The 14937-nt window shown below is 46.3% G+C and overlaps 3 protein-coding genes across 3 annotated transcripts; 2 read left to right on the forward strand and 1 right to left on the reverse strand.

Annotated features, from left to right (window-relative positions):
• The first annotated feature begins 72 nt into the window (after window positions 1-72).
• gcat (glycine C-acetyltransferase) lies at window positions 73-5468 on the forward strand. Its single transcript, XM_056401298.1, has 9 exons — window positions 73-354; window positions 1062-1192; window positions 1793-1894; window positions 1989-2135; window positions 2411-2565; window positions 3120-3202; window positions 3346-3517; window positions 4312-4433; window positions 4886-5468. The coding sequence occupies exons 1-9, from the start codon at window positions 135-137 to the stop codon at window positions 5035-5037; spliced, it is 1284 nt and encodes a 427-aa protein (XP_056257273.1). The 5' UTR covers window positions 73-134; the 3' UTR covers window positions 5038-5468.
• Window positions 5469-6695: 1227 nt separating this feature from the next.
• Window positions 6696-11815, forward strand: mcm5 (minichromosome maintenance complex component 5). Its single transcript, XM_056401278.1, has 16 exons — window positions 6696-7034; window positions 7731-7857; window positions 7969-8097; window positions 8180-8352; window positions 8438-8593; window positions 8693-8862; window positions 8962-9133; window positions 9224-9335; window positions 9451-9594; window positions 9686-9751; window positions 9857-10033; window positions 10139-10251; window positions 10356-10484; window positions 10602-10744; window positions 10865-10992; window positions 11412-11815. The coding sequence occupies exons 1-16, from the start codon at window positions 6862-6864 to the stop codon at window positions 11511-11513; spliced, it is 2214 nt and encodes a 737-aa protein (XP_056257253.1). The 5' UTR covers window positions 6696-6861; the 3' UTR covers window positions 11514-11815.
• Window positions 11816-12289: 474 nt separating this feature from the next.
• Window positions 12290-13969, reverse strand: hmox1a (heme oxygenase 1a). The gene is made up of 6 exons (XM_056401304.1): window positions 13835-13969; window positions 13692-13750; window positions 13461-13572; window positions 13159-13374; window positions 12787-13059; window positions 12290-12632 (listed from the first exon to the last, which is right to left on the reverse strand). Exons 2-6 carry the CDS (start codon window positions 13739-13741, stop codon window positions 12468-12470), a joined length of 816 nt encoding a protein of 271 aa, XP_056257279.1. The 5' UTR covers window positions 13742-13750; window positions 13835-13969; the 3' UTR covers window positions 12290-12467.
• Between the last annotated feature and the right edge of the window lie 968 nt (window positions 13970-14937).

Raw genomic sequence — 14937 nt, forward strand, 5'->3', positions numbered from 1 at the left:
ATCCACCCTCCAAGCGCTCTGCCACCTGATTGGCCCGCCGCGCATACGCCCACCCCTGGTACGTGACGCAACCACGCCTGGAGTCCTCGCCTGCACGTTTGACACCAGAAAAACATATCGCCACCACCGCCGTCATGTCTCTCGGAAAAGCTGCCCGGAGTTTGGTGAATCCGGTCCGGGGGGTCCTGCGGCCTCCGGCCTCGGCGTCGAAGCGGACTTACGCCGCCGGCGCCGAAGCCAGGGCGGTGCTGGAGAACGAGCTCGACGGTATCCGAGCCGCGGGGACGTGGAAGGCGGAGAGGATCATCACGTCCAAGCAGGGTCCTCAAATCAACGTGGATGGCAGTCGTGGCAGTGAGTGGTAATTTTGTAACAGCAGTTTATAAAAGTAGGTTGCATCAGAACAGTCACACCGTGTCCGTAAACGCACCATTTAAATGCTAGATAGATTTGCAGTTGGCGCCCTGCAGCGATGTTATCTTCATGTTGGACAGTTAATTTACAGTCATACAATGTTACTGGAGGACACGAGCCACCTCTGAGCTGATTCACGGGCAGGACTAACCTGTGGGAAATTGGACAACTTTTTTTTAGAAACACTGAATTCAAGCTAATCTCCAATAAATCAGCAGTTTGACAATGATAGGCCCCTAAAATGGTTTAAAACAAACCACGTGAGCCCGTTTTTAAACTCTTGCTTTCATAGCAGTAGGAAGAGGAAACTGTTTATAAGAGCTCATTGTTGCAGACAGAATAGTTGCTAATCCCTGACCTGTTCTGTGTGCTGTCAGCAAAAGCAGCCAGTCAGTGTTTACATTTCAGGATGGACCTTTGCCAGAGATGGACTCTGCTGATTCATGGATGGTCCTTCGATTTAAGGCCGTGACCTCTCATGTGTGAAATTGACTCTGTTTCAATTAATCCGGACGGCAGTGACACAGTCCCATGAGCTGTTGTATTTCTGTCACTCGCCTTTTTGCAAAACATACAGACTGACAGACCTTTGGTTTCATGTTCTCCATAACTCTCTCTCTCTCTCTCTCTCTCTCTCTCTCTCTCAGGCATAATGAATTTCTGTGCCAACAACTACCTCGGACTGTCCAGTCATCCAGAGGTGGTGCAGGCAGGGATTGATGCTCTAAAGTCGTACGGAGCCGGATTGAGCTCAGTCAGATTCATCTGCGGGACACAGGTTTGATGGCTAAGGTGCTACGGTGCCCCCCCCCCCCCCCCAGAGCTCAACGCACTGCGTCTTCAGAAAACATCCTCATCAATTTGACAAACACATGCGCTGCAAAAAAAAAGAAAAACAAAATCACAACACATGCAATTAAAGAAACGTGCAGCAAATTCAGTCCTACAGCACAACAGAAGTGTTTCCAGGGGACACTAAAAAGTGACGAACCTGGCTGGGACTTTGTTGTTCAATGCCCGATAAGTTTCAGTTACTTCTTGCTTTAATTCCCATAGTGAGAGAGAGAGAGAGTGAGAGAGTGAGGATGATATGACACAAAGGGCCACGGGTTGGACTCGAACCCGGGCCGCTGCAGTTAGGATTACGGCCCCCCCCCCCCTTTTTTTCGAAGCACATGTGTTTGTCAAATTAATGAAGACGTTTTCTAAATTTGCAGCACGTTTGTTTATTTGCACGTGTTTTCTTAAGTCGCAGTGCGTGGAGCTCTCAGGGCCACCGTAGAATACACTGCAACAGCACTTTAACACAAGCATGACAACACGTAGCTCTATAACAGCTACGCTCATTGAGGTACTGAGCTCCCTCTGCGATTTGTAGGATCTGCACAAAAACCTGGAGCAGAAGCTCGCAGAGTTCCACGAGAGGGAAGACTGCATCCTCTACGCCAGCTGTTTTGACGCCAACGCCGGGCTGTTTGAGGTAAAATCGAGCTTCCAGCTCCAGCGGACTGGGACAAGATGAGAAAGATGTGTCCTGCTGTGCTCAGTAAGGCGTCAAACTACTCTTCCGCCAGGTTCTGTTGGGTCCGGATGACGCGGTGCTGTCTGACGAGCTGAACCATGCCTCCATCATCGATGGGATCCGTCTGTGTCGGGCGAAGAGGCTGCGCTACAAACACATGAACCTCGGTGACCTGGAGAACAAGCTCAAAGAGGCGCAGGTGTGTGGACCTCCTCCTGTGCTCCGTTAGTGTGCCATGACAGAACGGTAACCGAGGGAGACGGGGTTTGATGGAGGCAAAACCAGAGCAAATAAAACAATAATCATAAATGCTCATTCGAGACACATTTATTATAGAGAAGAGTTCACACAGGTCGGCCTCTCATTATTTCCATTTGAGCTTCATGGTGCATTAAACCCATATTACTGACGTGACGGGGTCAGGTAAAGGTCACAGCAGTCATGTGACCGATCGCTGTGTTTTGTCCTCCGCAGTCGTCTCGTATGCGCCTGGTTGTGACGGATGGAGTCTTCTCCATGGACGGAGACGTGGCTCCTTTACAGGGAATCTGTGAGCTGGCGGAACAGTATGGAGCCATGGTGTTTATAGATGAATGTCACGCCACCGGCTTTCTGGGGCCCCGGGGCAGGTGAGCGAGACACCGACTTACCCAGAATGCAAAGCATATACAATTTTCTTTTTGCATATTAACTGATTAACATTGACATAGGAATTTTAACCTTCTGCTTCTTCCTTTGTGATAGATAGATAGATAGATAGATAGATAGATAGATAGATAGATAGATAGATAGATAGATAGATAGATAGATAGATACTTTATTAATCCCCTAGGGGAAATTCAGGTGTTCAGTAGCTCATTAGTAATAATAATAATGATAAAATTAATAAAAAATAAAGCAGGAGAAAGAAAGCATGGGATATAATAAAGTTATCCCCACTTGTTAAACTCCCTGCGTGTTGAAGTTGGTTATTATACCATCTTCCAAATTGATGTTGGGGCGGCTGTGGCTCCGGAGATCCACGTCCACTAATCAGAAGGTCGGTGGTTCGATCCACGACTCCTCCAGTCCGCGTCAGTGGGTGTTAGAGTCAAGTCAGGATGTGTTACACAGGGGCTTCAGTGAAGTCAAGTTGGATATCTTACGATCATTAAATGGGACATAAACTCGCTGTGATTTGCAGAGGGACGGACGAGCTCCTGGGAGTGATGGACAGAGTTCACATTGTAAACTCCACCCTGGGGAAAGCACTGGGAGGAGCAGCTGGTAAGTCCTCCGCAGCATCAGGCATATTATCGTCTTATACAGTCTTTATAGGGGAAACATCCTTGGTGTGTAGGTGGATAGATGTTGGACTCTCTGCACCAGCTGGTCACTGTGTTTCCTCTGTGTCGTCATGTTTTGTTCAGGTGGCTACACGGTCGGCCCCAAGCCTCTCATCGACCTGCTGAGGCAGCGTTCACGGCCCTATCTGTTCTCCAACTCCCTCCCCCCTCCCGTGGTGGGCTGTGCCACCCGGGCCGTGGAGCTGCTGCTCGCCTCCAACGAGATTGCGCAGAGCATGACGGCCAAAACCATGAGGTGTGTTTGTTGTCTAAAGGGAGGGGTGGGGCTATCTGCGTTTGTGGTTTTCTGTTAGCCAGAGACGCCCACTAGGAGCTTATCGCTGTTGTCAGTGTGTTTTTATTACTTACTTATTACATTTTTCTCATTGTTTTTGTTCACAACTATTCAAAACCTTCCGAACGTCTTCGGGAATAAGTTGTGATCAAGTGTAAAATCAGTGTGTTTTTATGAGGCGAATGAAGCGGTAAACGTCCAAGAGGAGAAACTGCAGAAACTCCTTCATCATGTTCTTGAACAGAAACCAAATGAGCTAATATTTGAACTGGCAGCGCAACCGTTCTACATGTGAACCGGGAGTAAATGCATTTCCCATCGTCTTGTTTCTTGACGTTGCTCAGTAACATACAGCCACCAGGCCGCGTTATGCAACCGTCTTTTAAGAATTATTAATTATTATTGAAAGTTAGAATTTACAGACGCCCACTTATCAGGAAGGTGTAAACACAGTGAGGCAGCTGGTTTAAAAATATCAAAAACAAACAGTCTACCACAAACAGCAGCTACTCTTACATTACATTGACAAATACTATTTTGACTTTTATTTTTAGGCACCAGCTGCAATTTGCTCTAAACGCAGGTTCTAAACTGAGATTTCCTCGTCCTTGGCAAATGTTTGGGATTCACGAGTAATTTGTCTTTATAAGGTTAAATTATATACAGTAAGATTTCTGCTATGTTGTGATTACAGCTGAAACTATTATCCGTCTGTGATTGTGACTGTAATATTTTCCTCTGTGGCGTCCCATCAGGTTCAGGAACAACATGACGCAGGCTGGTTTCACCATCTCAGGCTCAGCTCACCCCATCTGTCCCGTGATGCTGGGCGACGCGCGGCTGGCCTCGCTGATGGCTGACGACATGCTGAAGCTCGGTGAGACGGCGGCGAAGAGCCTGCCGCGCAGCTACACACACGAACACGCACACCAAGACACAAAGCTCGCAGTTTGTATCACCTGTCACCTGCTTAAACGCCGTCACCTCGCTGAACATTGTCCGGTTTCAGGAAGCTAGAAAAGGCGAAGCAGTTTAAACCACTACGACACCGCTGACCTCACCTGTGCATGATGGCTACCTGCTGAACTGCTGCTGCTGCTGCTGCTGCTCTTCACCAGGAAGCAGTCACATGATTTTTGTTGACCCTCGTTCAGAGAGAAAAAGCGTCCTTCACTTAGTTACTTAATAGTTACCGGTCAGTGTTTGTAGCTGTCGATTATAGTTCATAGAAAAATTGCAATCGGTGCGACTCTAATGATGAAATCTTGTGTCCCGACATGTCTGAACCGCACGGTCCTGGCTCTGTTAACGTGTCTCCTCCCTCCACAGGAGTGTACGTGATTGGATTCTCATACCCGGTCGTACCGAAGGGAAAAGCCAGAATCCGCGTTCAGATCTCAGCGGCGCACACGGACGAAGACATCGACCGCTGCGTCGAGGCGTTCGTCCAGACGGGCAGAAAACACGGAGTCGTCTCCTGAGCGGGAACAACGGTCCGCAGAATGACTGAACAACCTTGAAGTGCTCGCTTTTGGAGATCATGCTGCCTGTTACTAAAGACCTATGAATGATTTTGATGGATATACTAGTTACATTTTTAGGTCATCGGAGATTAATGTTATTTTTGTGTTTGCTTGGTTGAATAAAGCACTTTTGCTAACAGGTGTAGGTGTGTATTTTGAAAAAAAAGGGCTGTTTATTCCATATTTCCAACACTAATTTCATGAGAGAAAACACTTCTACCCAGTATTTGTATCTGTTGAGAGTCATATACTGTGTCTCAACATAACATCTCCTCAGTCAAAGAGCTGCTTTGCCTTTTTCCTCAAGAGATGCAACAGCAGATCTGCAAATTCTGGATATAGAAAAAAACTGAAAATATTAAAAAGTTTTCCTTTCATTTAAAAATGTATCTTGCCTTTTGTTTCTTCATTTGGATGTTTGAGCTCCGTCTGTGCAGAATGACGACTGTGCAGAGTTGGATGAAAAGGAAAAATTGTTCACCTTAAATCTGAAGTAATGTCGTGTAGGTACGAACAGGATTTGGCGACACCACAACTAGTTTAGAGGCCGGACACGGTGCAGTGTGCAACTTGCACAAGCCTGATGTGGAAACTTGAAACCACCAGTGAAGGTAGGAGACACCTTGTGGCCTGTAGTTAAACTTGACATCAACAATACGAGCCTAATAATAGATTCTGGATTTTTGAATAGGAGAGGAAGAGAGAGTGTTATTTTGAAAATTAACCTTGACCTTTGACCTTTGACCACCAAAATCTAATCAGTTCATCCTTGAGTCCAAGTGAATGTTTGTGCCAAATTTGAAGAAGTTCTGTCAAGGCGTTACTGGGATATTGTGTCCACGAGAATAGGACGTATCCATCATCATTTATTAATGACTTACTAGTAATAATAACTAATATAACTAATAATAACTCATTAATAAATGATGATGTGTTTCACACTTTACAATAAGGCTCCTTTTACCAGCTCTAAATGGTAATAAGTCATTAGTAAGAGTAGTAATCATTAACTTGATCTTGCCAAATAGTGAGCCTGCATCAATGTATGAAAACTGTGTTATAACTTGTTTATAATAGTTTATTTATGATTTATAATGAATTAATAACCTAATTATAAACCATTTATAAATCCTTTATAAGGGTAGTCTTACTGTAAAGCGGTAAATCATTATTCTAAGCAGAGTATTTTTATGTCTTTAAACATGTAGGACAGGATCTTTATTGCTTTTGTTTGTTGTATTGGTGTTGAAGGAAACTTTATGACTATTTATTGACACTCACTGATCATCTGTAGCTATTGTAGATCATATATAGATACATATCGATCATCTGTAGCTATGGTTACACCCTCTGTAATGTGAAATTAATCTAATCTGAGATGTTTGACTATGTTTCTGTTCAGCTGTAGTTCTGTATTCATGCTTCTTTGAGGGACATTGTTGCTCATGCTTCCTCCCATCCCCCTGTTCTCTTTTTCGCGCCACCAGTGCTCACAAGCCCCGCCTTCCCAACGACGTCACGCGTCCAAGGGGAGCCTCGTCGGCCAATAGCAACAGGTGTGCATTGCTTTCAGCCAATCGGAGGGCACGAGAGGGGCGTTGCGAGAAGCGGCTCGCGGGAAAGAGACGGGAAGGAGTTCAGTTTTTGCCGCGAACCGGACTCTTCAGAGCAGCTTCGTCTCCTGCGGCTCAGATCCGGGGTTTTTAAACATACAACAACAAAAAAACAAGTCATCAAACTTTCTTTTCCTTTGTACCGTCGCGTTGATCGACCTGCTTCAGTATGTCTGGCTTTGACGACCCGGGAGTTTACTACAGTGACAGCTTCGGAGGGGGAGACGGACCCGGCGTGGACGAAGGTGGACAGAAGAGGATCCACATCAAGAAACGGTTCCGTGAGTTCCTCCGGCAGTTCAGAGTGGGGACCGACCGCACCGGCTTCACCTACAAATACAGGTGAGCCGAAGCTGCACGTGGAAAATAAACTATAACGGGACATTGTGAGTCCGGACAGTGTGTAAGGTTTCTTATTAGGGTTGTTGGGACAAGCTGCAAGAATATAAGTGGTTATAATAAATATCTGCCGGTGGATGAACCTAATTTAAAGGGACATTACACAAATTTTCCATGTAAAGTTAAAGTTTATTCACCGTGATGCTGCTCAGCCACTGAAAACAGTTAAATTTCCTGCTTTTTTGGAGAAGAAACGACCCTGATGACGTCATCAACGTCATCTTACATTAGGTTTGAGAAAAAAAAAAAAAAATTTGAACACAAAGTTAAAAAATACGACTCTTGGGAGGGTTAGAAACAAGTGTATTTTAATAATGAGGCTGTGTGGTCTGTGGAAATATGAGTTGCATTATGGGAAATGTAGGCTCCAGTATTTCTGAGAGTTTGACCTATATAAGAGAGTAAAAGTAGGAATTACACCATAGATTTGTTTAATTCACATGTGTGAGGTGGCAAGATTTTATCTATTGATACTGAAACGTTTATTATTTATTGATTAACAGTCGGTGAAGCTAAGCTAAAGCTACAGTATTGCAGTATTGGTATTTGATCTTACTTTTAATGGCTGTGCTTCTTCAGTTTGTGGGGCGGCGTGAGGTTGATTCCTAAACACCACATTATCCATTTTCTTTAAACCAGAGATGAGCTGAAGAGACACTACACCCTGGGGGAGTACTGGGTGGAGGTGGAGATGGAGGACCTCGCCAGCTTTGACGAGGATCTGTCGGACTGTCTCTACAAGCTGCCCACTGAGAACCTGCCGCTGGTGGGTTCACTGCTCAAATACACACCGGCCTCCTCTTTTCTCCTTCTAGTTTTGTTTTGTTTTATTTTTTACTTGATTTGCTCCCCTGTAACAATTTGTTCTAATTTTCAGCTGGAGGAAGCTGCAAAGGAGGTGGCTGATGAAGTGACCCGTCCCCGGCCCGCAGGGGAGGAGACGGTGCAGGACATCCAGGTCATGGTGAAGAGTGACGCCCATCACGCGTCCATTCGCAGCCTCAAGGTACCTACACACCCCGTCGTGTCTCATATTCTTACAGTCGTCCTCAACAGTTTGGTCTAATGCTCATCTCTCCCCCCCGCAGTCTGAGCAGGTGTCTCGTCTGGTGAAGGTGCACGGCATCGTCATCTCAGCCACGGCGGTGAAGGCGAAGGCCACCAGGGTGTGCCTGCAGTGCCGCGGCTGCCGCAACGTCATCAACAACATCCCGCTGCCTCCGGGCCTGCAGGGTTACGCTCTGCCGCGCAAGTGCAACACGTGAGTTTGACCCTCGGGGGAATATCTGCACAAACGGCTTTTCGCCGTGAGGCAGGATTAACTCCAACCAACTCTGTTTCCTCAGTGAGAACGCTGGCAGGGTGAAGTGTCCCATAGACCCTTACTTCATCATCCCAGACCGCTGCATCTGCGTCGACTTCCAGACTCTGCGCCTGCAGGAATCTCCAGACGCTGTGCCGCACGGAGAGATGCCCCGTCACCTGCAGCTCTACTGCGACAGGTGAGGAGCTCGTTCTCGAGGAAACAGATTTAATCCAGAATCCATTATTAGAAATCGGAGCAACTGCAAACTCTGATCCTCCTCGTCCGTCTATCTCAGGTATCTGTGTGACCGTGTGGTCCCAGGCAACAGAGTGACCATCATGGGTATCTACTCCATCAAGAAAATGGCTGCTGCGAAGGCCAAAGGCAAAGAGAAAAGCGCTGGCGTGGGCATTCGCGCGTCCTACCTGCGAGTGGTCGGCATCCAGGTGGACACAGAAGGAGCAGGTAAAGATGAATTCCTGCAGTAAATGACGCTCGTGTGTCTGTGTGATTCTAGCAGATGTTCAGCAGATGTTAATGTAATGTATTCTTTGTCTCTTGCAGGTCGCGGTGCCACCGGATCGGTTTCCCCGCAGGAGGAGGAGGAGCTCAGAGCGCTGGCCGCTTCTCCGAACGTCTACGACTCTCTGGCACGCTCCGTCGCTCCCTCCATCTACGGCAGCGATGACCTGAAGAAGGCCATCACCTGTCTGCTGTTCGGAGGTTCAAGGAAAAGGTAAACTGACTGTAGGAGAGGATGATAAATCGGTCTCCTGTAGGTTTACTTCACTCAGGTGTAGTAATGCACTTGTCTCCCGTCCTTCAGGCTGCCTGATGGTCTCACTCGCAGGGGCGACGTCAACCTGCTGATGCTGGGAGATCCTGGTACAGCCAAGTCTCAGCTGCTCAAGTTCGTGGAGAGATGCTCACCTATCGGGGTACTAATGTCCTCCTGTACCGATGGAGCTTTACTTAATAGAAAAGTTTTTATTCTGCGTTTATTGTTGAATTGAAATCCACCCACTGACGGCAGGTTTGACTCTGCGTCTTCAGGTTTACACCTCGGGTAAAGGCAGCAGTGCAGCCGGTCTGACCGCCTCCGTGCTGAGGGACCCCAACACTCGTGGATTCATCATGGAGGGGGGGGCCATGGTGCTGGCTGACGGCGGAGTCGTATGCATCGATGAGTTTGACAAGGTGAGAATAATTTAGAGAAGCAGGAGCCGTTTTATTTTATCGTAATTAGTTCCTCGGGGTTAAAGACGAACCTTCTGCTTCTGTCCCTCAGATGAGAGAGGACGACAGAGTGGCAATCCACGAGGCCATGGAGCAGCAGACCATCTCCATCGCTAAGGTATTCGCCATGATGTGTATTTAAAAAAACAAAACAAACAAAACATCAACAACACAACCTCCTGACTGTAGTGAGGGGACTAACTAACGTGCGGTCTCCTCCCAGGCTGGCATCACCACCACGCTGAACTCCCGCTGCTCAGTCCTGGCCGCGGCTAACTCCGTGTTCGGCCGCTGGGACGACACAAAGGGGGAGGACAACATCGACTTCATGCCCACCATCTTGTCCCGTTTCGACATGATCTTCATCATCAAAGACCAGCACGACCAGCAGAGAGACATGGTGAGGAGGCCCGGGAGTTTGTCGCTGTAAATCTTCGGATCAGCAGAAATAGAAAAACGTGTGAGTGCGATGTTTTAATTTTATAAATTTTTTTGCCGTTTGCAGACTCTGGCTCGTCACGTGATGAACGTCCACCTCAGCGCCCGGACGCAGACCGAAGGTGTTGAGGGCGAGATCCCGCTGGCCACCTTTAAGAAATACATCGCCTACTCCAGAGCGTGAGTGCACCTGAGTTTTGTTTTTCGCTGGCGGCACAAGGCGAGGCATTGGTTTTATAATCTGGTCTGAATGTTTCTAATCTGGTCCGAATGTTTGCTCGCAGTAAGTGCGGCCCTCGGCTCTCTGCGGCGGCTGCTGAGAAGCTGAAGAACAGATACGTGGTGATGAGGAGCGGAGCGAGGGAGCACGAAAGAGAGAGCGACAAGAGACCCTCCATCCCCATCACCGTCAGGTATTTCTACATGTTGCGTTTCGTTGTCTGCAGCTCGGTGACGGACGTGTGTGTGTGTTTATTTTTTCCCTCCGTCTCTGACTCGAGTGTAAACATGTCGTGTCTGTGGTCGTTCAGGCAGTTGGAGGCGGTCGTGCGTATCGCAGAGTCTCTGGCTAAGATGAAGCTGCAGGCCGTGGCTGGAGAGGAAGAGGTGGACGAGGCTCTCAGACTCTTCCAGGTTTCTACGCTGGACGCTGCGCTGTCGGGCAGCCTGTCAGGTGTGTGTGTGTGTGTGTGTGTGTGTGTGTGTGTGTGTGTGTGTGTTTGTGTGAGACTAGTGTTTGTAACTGGACGCAGTGCTTTCATGCTCTTAACGGTTGTTGGCGTCTCGTCTGCAGGAGTGGAGGGCTTCACCTCGCAGGAGGACCAGGAAATGGTCTCACGCGTCGAGAAGCAGCTGAAGAGACGCTTCGCTATCGGCTCCCAGGTGTCCGAGCACAGCATCGTCCAGGACTTCACCAAACAGGTCGGTCTGAGGAGAATAAACGTTTAAATTAAAATGTTTTGGATTTCTTCTTAAAGGTAAAATAACTGGTTGATATTGAGACCAAATTGATAAAAGACGAGATATTGTTGCTGAGTCTGATGTTCTTTTATGAGAAGTGATATTCTGTTGTAAACAGGCAGTTTCAGTCCGTAAATCACTTTAAGCAAATGAAAGTGGTTGGACATTTCCCACTGGTTTGGCAGAAACAGTATTTGGTTTAATGCTTTACATGCGTATAAAGCTACGCGTGGAAAATGAAAGCCAGTGGGATGTAATAACACATGTCACCGAGTCCCAGCTTTGATTTGTGAAGGATAAATACTTCAGTAATCAGTGATTTACTCTGGTCTGAGTCCTGTGAGTAACATCTGTGTTCTCCTGTTTGTTCCGTTTTGCAGAAGTATCCAGAGCACGCCATCTACAAAGTGCTGCACCTGATGCTGAGGCGGGGGGAGCTGCAGCACCGCATGCAGAGGAAAGTGCTCTACAGAGTCAAGTAGAGCTAACCGCTGCTCCGATACTTCCGTACTGTTGTTGATGTAAATAGTTTTTTTTTTTTTGCTCTGCATATTTGTGCTGCTCTGTATTTACCAATAATACAATAATTAATTTCAAACCTGGGATGGATTGAGTTGGATCTGGATTCTTGGCGGCAGCTGCAGCAGCAGCCGCCGTCTGCTCACATGCTCCAGGATGAAAACATGTTTTGGATATAGAACCGTTTAGCTCTTAAAGATGTTTTGTGTCGATATGAAAAAGTGTCTGCATACTCTGTAAAAAAAAATAAAGACGAATTAAAATATTTGCAAACTTTCTTGTATATATCCAGATGTGTCTCTTTATCCACATGTTCTGCCCTTGGGAAAATACTGGAAGGGTGTTTTCCACACTCTGTCCCCAGCCCTCAATTTTGACTTGTTGCCCCTGGTCGCCCTTCATGGTGTTACTGGAGAAAATGAAGCGCGCCCGCCTCTCTTTTGGCCAGGTGTGCAGCATTACTTGTATTACTCAGTGGCTGCAGGGACGTAATGTCTCGTCTAAGCCTCAAACAAAAGGTTCCTGAAGATGTGACGACCTTCCCTAGAATACTTCCCAAATCCTCAGTCAAATTAAGGCTTGATCCCCTTTTTATTTTCTTTTTCTTTGTCGTTCTGTTGATGTAATGTCAGTAATACAGATTATAGAAGTAGGAACATGGATTCTTTGAGAGGAAAAAAGAATTGAAAACATGCTGACTTTCAGTTTGGTTGTGAATCATGAAGTGATGAGCTCTAGACAGTTTTCACAGTGTTGTGATTGTTTAATAAAGTTCATACACATGACAGTTAACAAGTTGAGAAAATCACCATTTCAGATCGTTTATAAACTTGGACACAATTTCGATTGATTCAGTGATTAGTAAAGTGCTGTGTGTGTGTGTGTGTGTGTGTATTGATCACACGTGCAGGTAAAAACTAGAAGGTGTAGATTCCGATTCCAATAGTGGCCAGAGCGACGCACAGTCCCACGGTGACCTGCATGACGTGTGAGGATGGGAGCGCGGCAGCTGGGACGGCGCTGTCTGATTGGTCCACTGTTGCTGTTGTGACACTCAACATATTCTGCAAGTCATCAAAAACCTGCAGAAACACAAGTCAAGAAAAAACGATGAGTTCTGCTCTGCTTCCTGTGTATGTATTCACTTCCTGTTTTTTTTTTTTACCAGTTCATGTGACTTTGAGTGATTCTGTATGATAGTATTAATCAGCCTGTAAAATCTGCTCTTTCCCGCACCTGGATGTTGAGCTCGAAGGCCGACACCGCCTCCTCCAGCAGCTCCGCCCTCTGCGCCTCCGTCAGCTCGATGCTGTTCATGCGGCTCCTGTACAGCTGCTTGAAGCGGTTCGGGCTGGTCACGCCGGGGAAGGAGAAAAACGAAAGTCCCTCTTTGCTGCTCAGCCCAAGAGACTTCTGGGTAATTTTCCCCAGGACTTGACCTCCTGAAAGGTCACCAAGGTACCGAGTGTAGGCGTGGGCCACCAACAGCGCCGGGTTCTCCCTGCCAATCTGTAACATAAGCACCTAATCAGCTCTGTACGTGTCTCCTCGTGTGTGTGTGTGTGTGTGTGTTGGGATTCATTCGTCATTTCACAGCGTGTCACTCACGTCTCGTAGCCTCTGCTCGTATCTGTGTGTGGCTGCGGGAACGACCAGCTTCCTCCTCCAGTCTGAGCCCAGGAAATGCTCCAGATCTCTCTCCAGAGACTCCAGACGGGAGAGTTCCTGAGGGAAGTATATCGGCGCGACAGCTGGATGGAAGGCATTTCTGTCCAGCTCGTCTTCCAGCGCCTTGTAGATCTCGTAGAGGGAACACAGCAGCACCTGCCGGACGTATACAGGTGAACATCCGCCTCTCAGGAAGGTGTAAACATAAATAAGAAACAAGCCGGGTACGGAGCAGAACCGACCTTGTACTGCGGCAGGGTTATCTGTCCCTTCTGGTAGCTCAGCATCAGCTGTGTGTTTTCAGCTCGGACGTGGTTGTCTTTAGTGGCTGCTTTGATCTGCTCTGATAAATCACTGAGGGACACACGCAGACAGGAAATAGATCACATTTAAAGTATGAAAATGATCATCTGAAAACACATAAAACAGATCTGAGTTTTAAAACTCTTGTTAACGCGAGTCACTCCTCTCACCTGCCAACTTCCCCAGTGTCATTCTTCCTGGCGCTCTTCATGTTCTCCATCTGTGCAGACTGTGACGATTTCTCTCAGTTAGACACATTTAATATCAATGAAAAGAAAGGTACATAACAGTGTGTTTAACATGTTTTATTTACCTGCGATTAAGCAAAGTCTTTTTCTCCTTGACTCTGGTTGAAGTCCGTCTGCGGTTGTCACTTCCTCAGAGTGATCGGTACGCTGTGGCCTTCCAGCTCCTGTCCCTGCCTCTTTTATAGAGACGTGGTCCTGAAGCTGCTGAGTCAAATGGGAAGTGTGAGTGCTGACTCACATGTTTCGGACGGCTGCTGCTTAACATGACGAAGCAATGGGAGTGTGGAAAAAGCAGAAAACATGAGAAGGATGAAATCAAAAGTTCACTCTGATCAAATGTCAAGGCTGGACATGTGACCAAGTACATTAAACTAAAGTAATGCGCTCAGGTACATTACTTTTATAATAATTCATATTTCCACTACTTTTCAGTGGGAAATGTTGTAGTTTTTTAGACCCCAATATTTATTCAACACTTGCAGTTACTTTTCAGATTAAGAGTTTATGCACAAAAACTTTTTATGATCTTATAGAATACGATTTGTTTCCATACTATTAAGCTTCTCAGTGACATATAAAGCACCTTAACATGAAGTGCTGAAGTGGACATCCTTTAGGCTTCCTGACAACAATGTACAATACAATACAATACTATATTATTATTATTATTATTATTATTATTATTATTATTGTCATTATTAATACAATCTGAACCAATCCCTTTCGCTTGACGCTTTCAAAGTGCTGAGCAAGTGAGAATCAAAGAGAGAGACAGGACAGCAGGAGAGTTTTCCAATGAAATAAATAAAATAGCAAAATTTAAAAAATGTGAAAAGGTGCATCATGAGCTTTGAAATATAGAGACTAGAGTGTGAGTATTTTACAGAGAAAATACCACTATATTATATTTATATAATTATAATACTATAATTTCACGAGGCCTTTAAAAATGTGTTTTGACACTAGGAAGTTTGATCACCTTAAATCTCAGTTTTTCTCTTTGTGACATCACAACCACAGATGCCACAACACACGTCACGTGGTCCAGAAGTTCAAAAAAACATATTCATATATCCTGGATTTCTTTTGTTGTTGTTGTTGTTGTAGTGAAGGAGAAGAGGCAGAAGTAACTGTAAGACATTTGAACTATTAGAGAAACACACATCAG

This window comes from Seriola aureovittata, chromosome 17 (assembly GCF_021018895.1).
Source record: "Seriola aureovittata isolate HTS-2021-v1 ecotype China chromosome 17, ASM2101889v1, whole genome shotgun sequence".
NCBI lineage: Eukaryota > Metazoa > Chordata > Actinopteri > Carangiformes > Carangidae > Seriola > Seriola aureovittata.

Excerpts from the sequence above, each read along its gene's own strand:
- gcat (XM_056401298.1), top strand. The coding sequence starts at position 135 with ATGTCTCTCGGAAAAGCTGCCCGGAGTTTGGTGAATCCGGTCCGGGGG. Across the intron at positions 1,895-1,988 it reads CCAACGCCGGGCTGTTTGAG|GTTCTGTTGGGTCCGGATGA; the intron begins GTAAAATCGAGC and ends CTCTTCCGCCAG. Across the intron at positions 4,434-4,885 it reads TGACGACATGCTGAAGCTCG|GAGTGTACGTGATTGGATTC; the intron begins GTGAGACGGCGG and ends CTCCCTCCACAG.
- mcm5 (XM_056401278.1), top strand. The coding sequence starts at position 6,862 with ATGTCTGGCTTTGACGACCCGGGAGTTTACTACAGTGACAGCTTCGGA. Across the intron at positions 10,745-10,864 it reads GCTGTCGGGCAGCCTGTCAG|GAGTGGAGGGCTTCACCTCG; the intron begins GTGTGTGTGTGT and ends TCTCGTCTGCAG. Across the intron at positions 10,993-11,411 it reads TCCAGGACTTCACCAAACAG|AAGTATCCAGAGCACGCCAT; the intron begins GTCGGTCTGAGG and ends TCCGTTTTGCAG.
- hmox1a (XM_056401304.1), bottom strand. The coding sequence starts at position 13,741 with ATGGAGAACATGAAGAGCGCCAGGAAGAATGACACTGGGGAAGTTGGC. Across the intron at positions 13,573-13,691 it reads GACACTGGGGAAGTTGGCAG|TGATTTATCAGAGCAGATCA; the intron begins GTGAGAGGAGTG and ends TGTGTCCCTCAG. Across the intron at positions 13,060-13,158 it reads ACGAGCAGAGGCTACGAGAC|ATTGGCAGGGAGAACCCGGC; the intron begins GTGAGTGACACG and ends CTTATGTTACAG.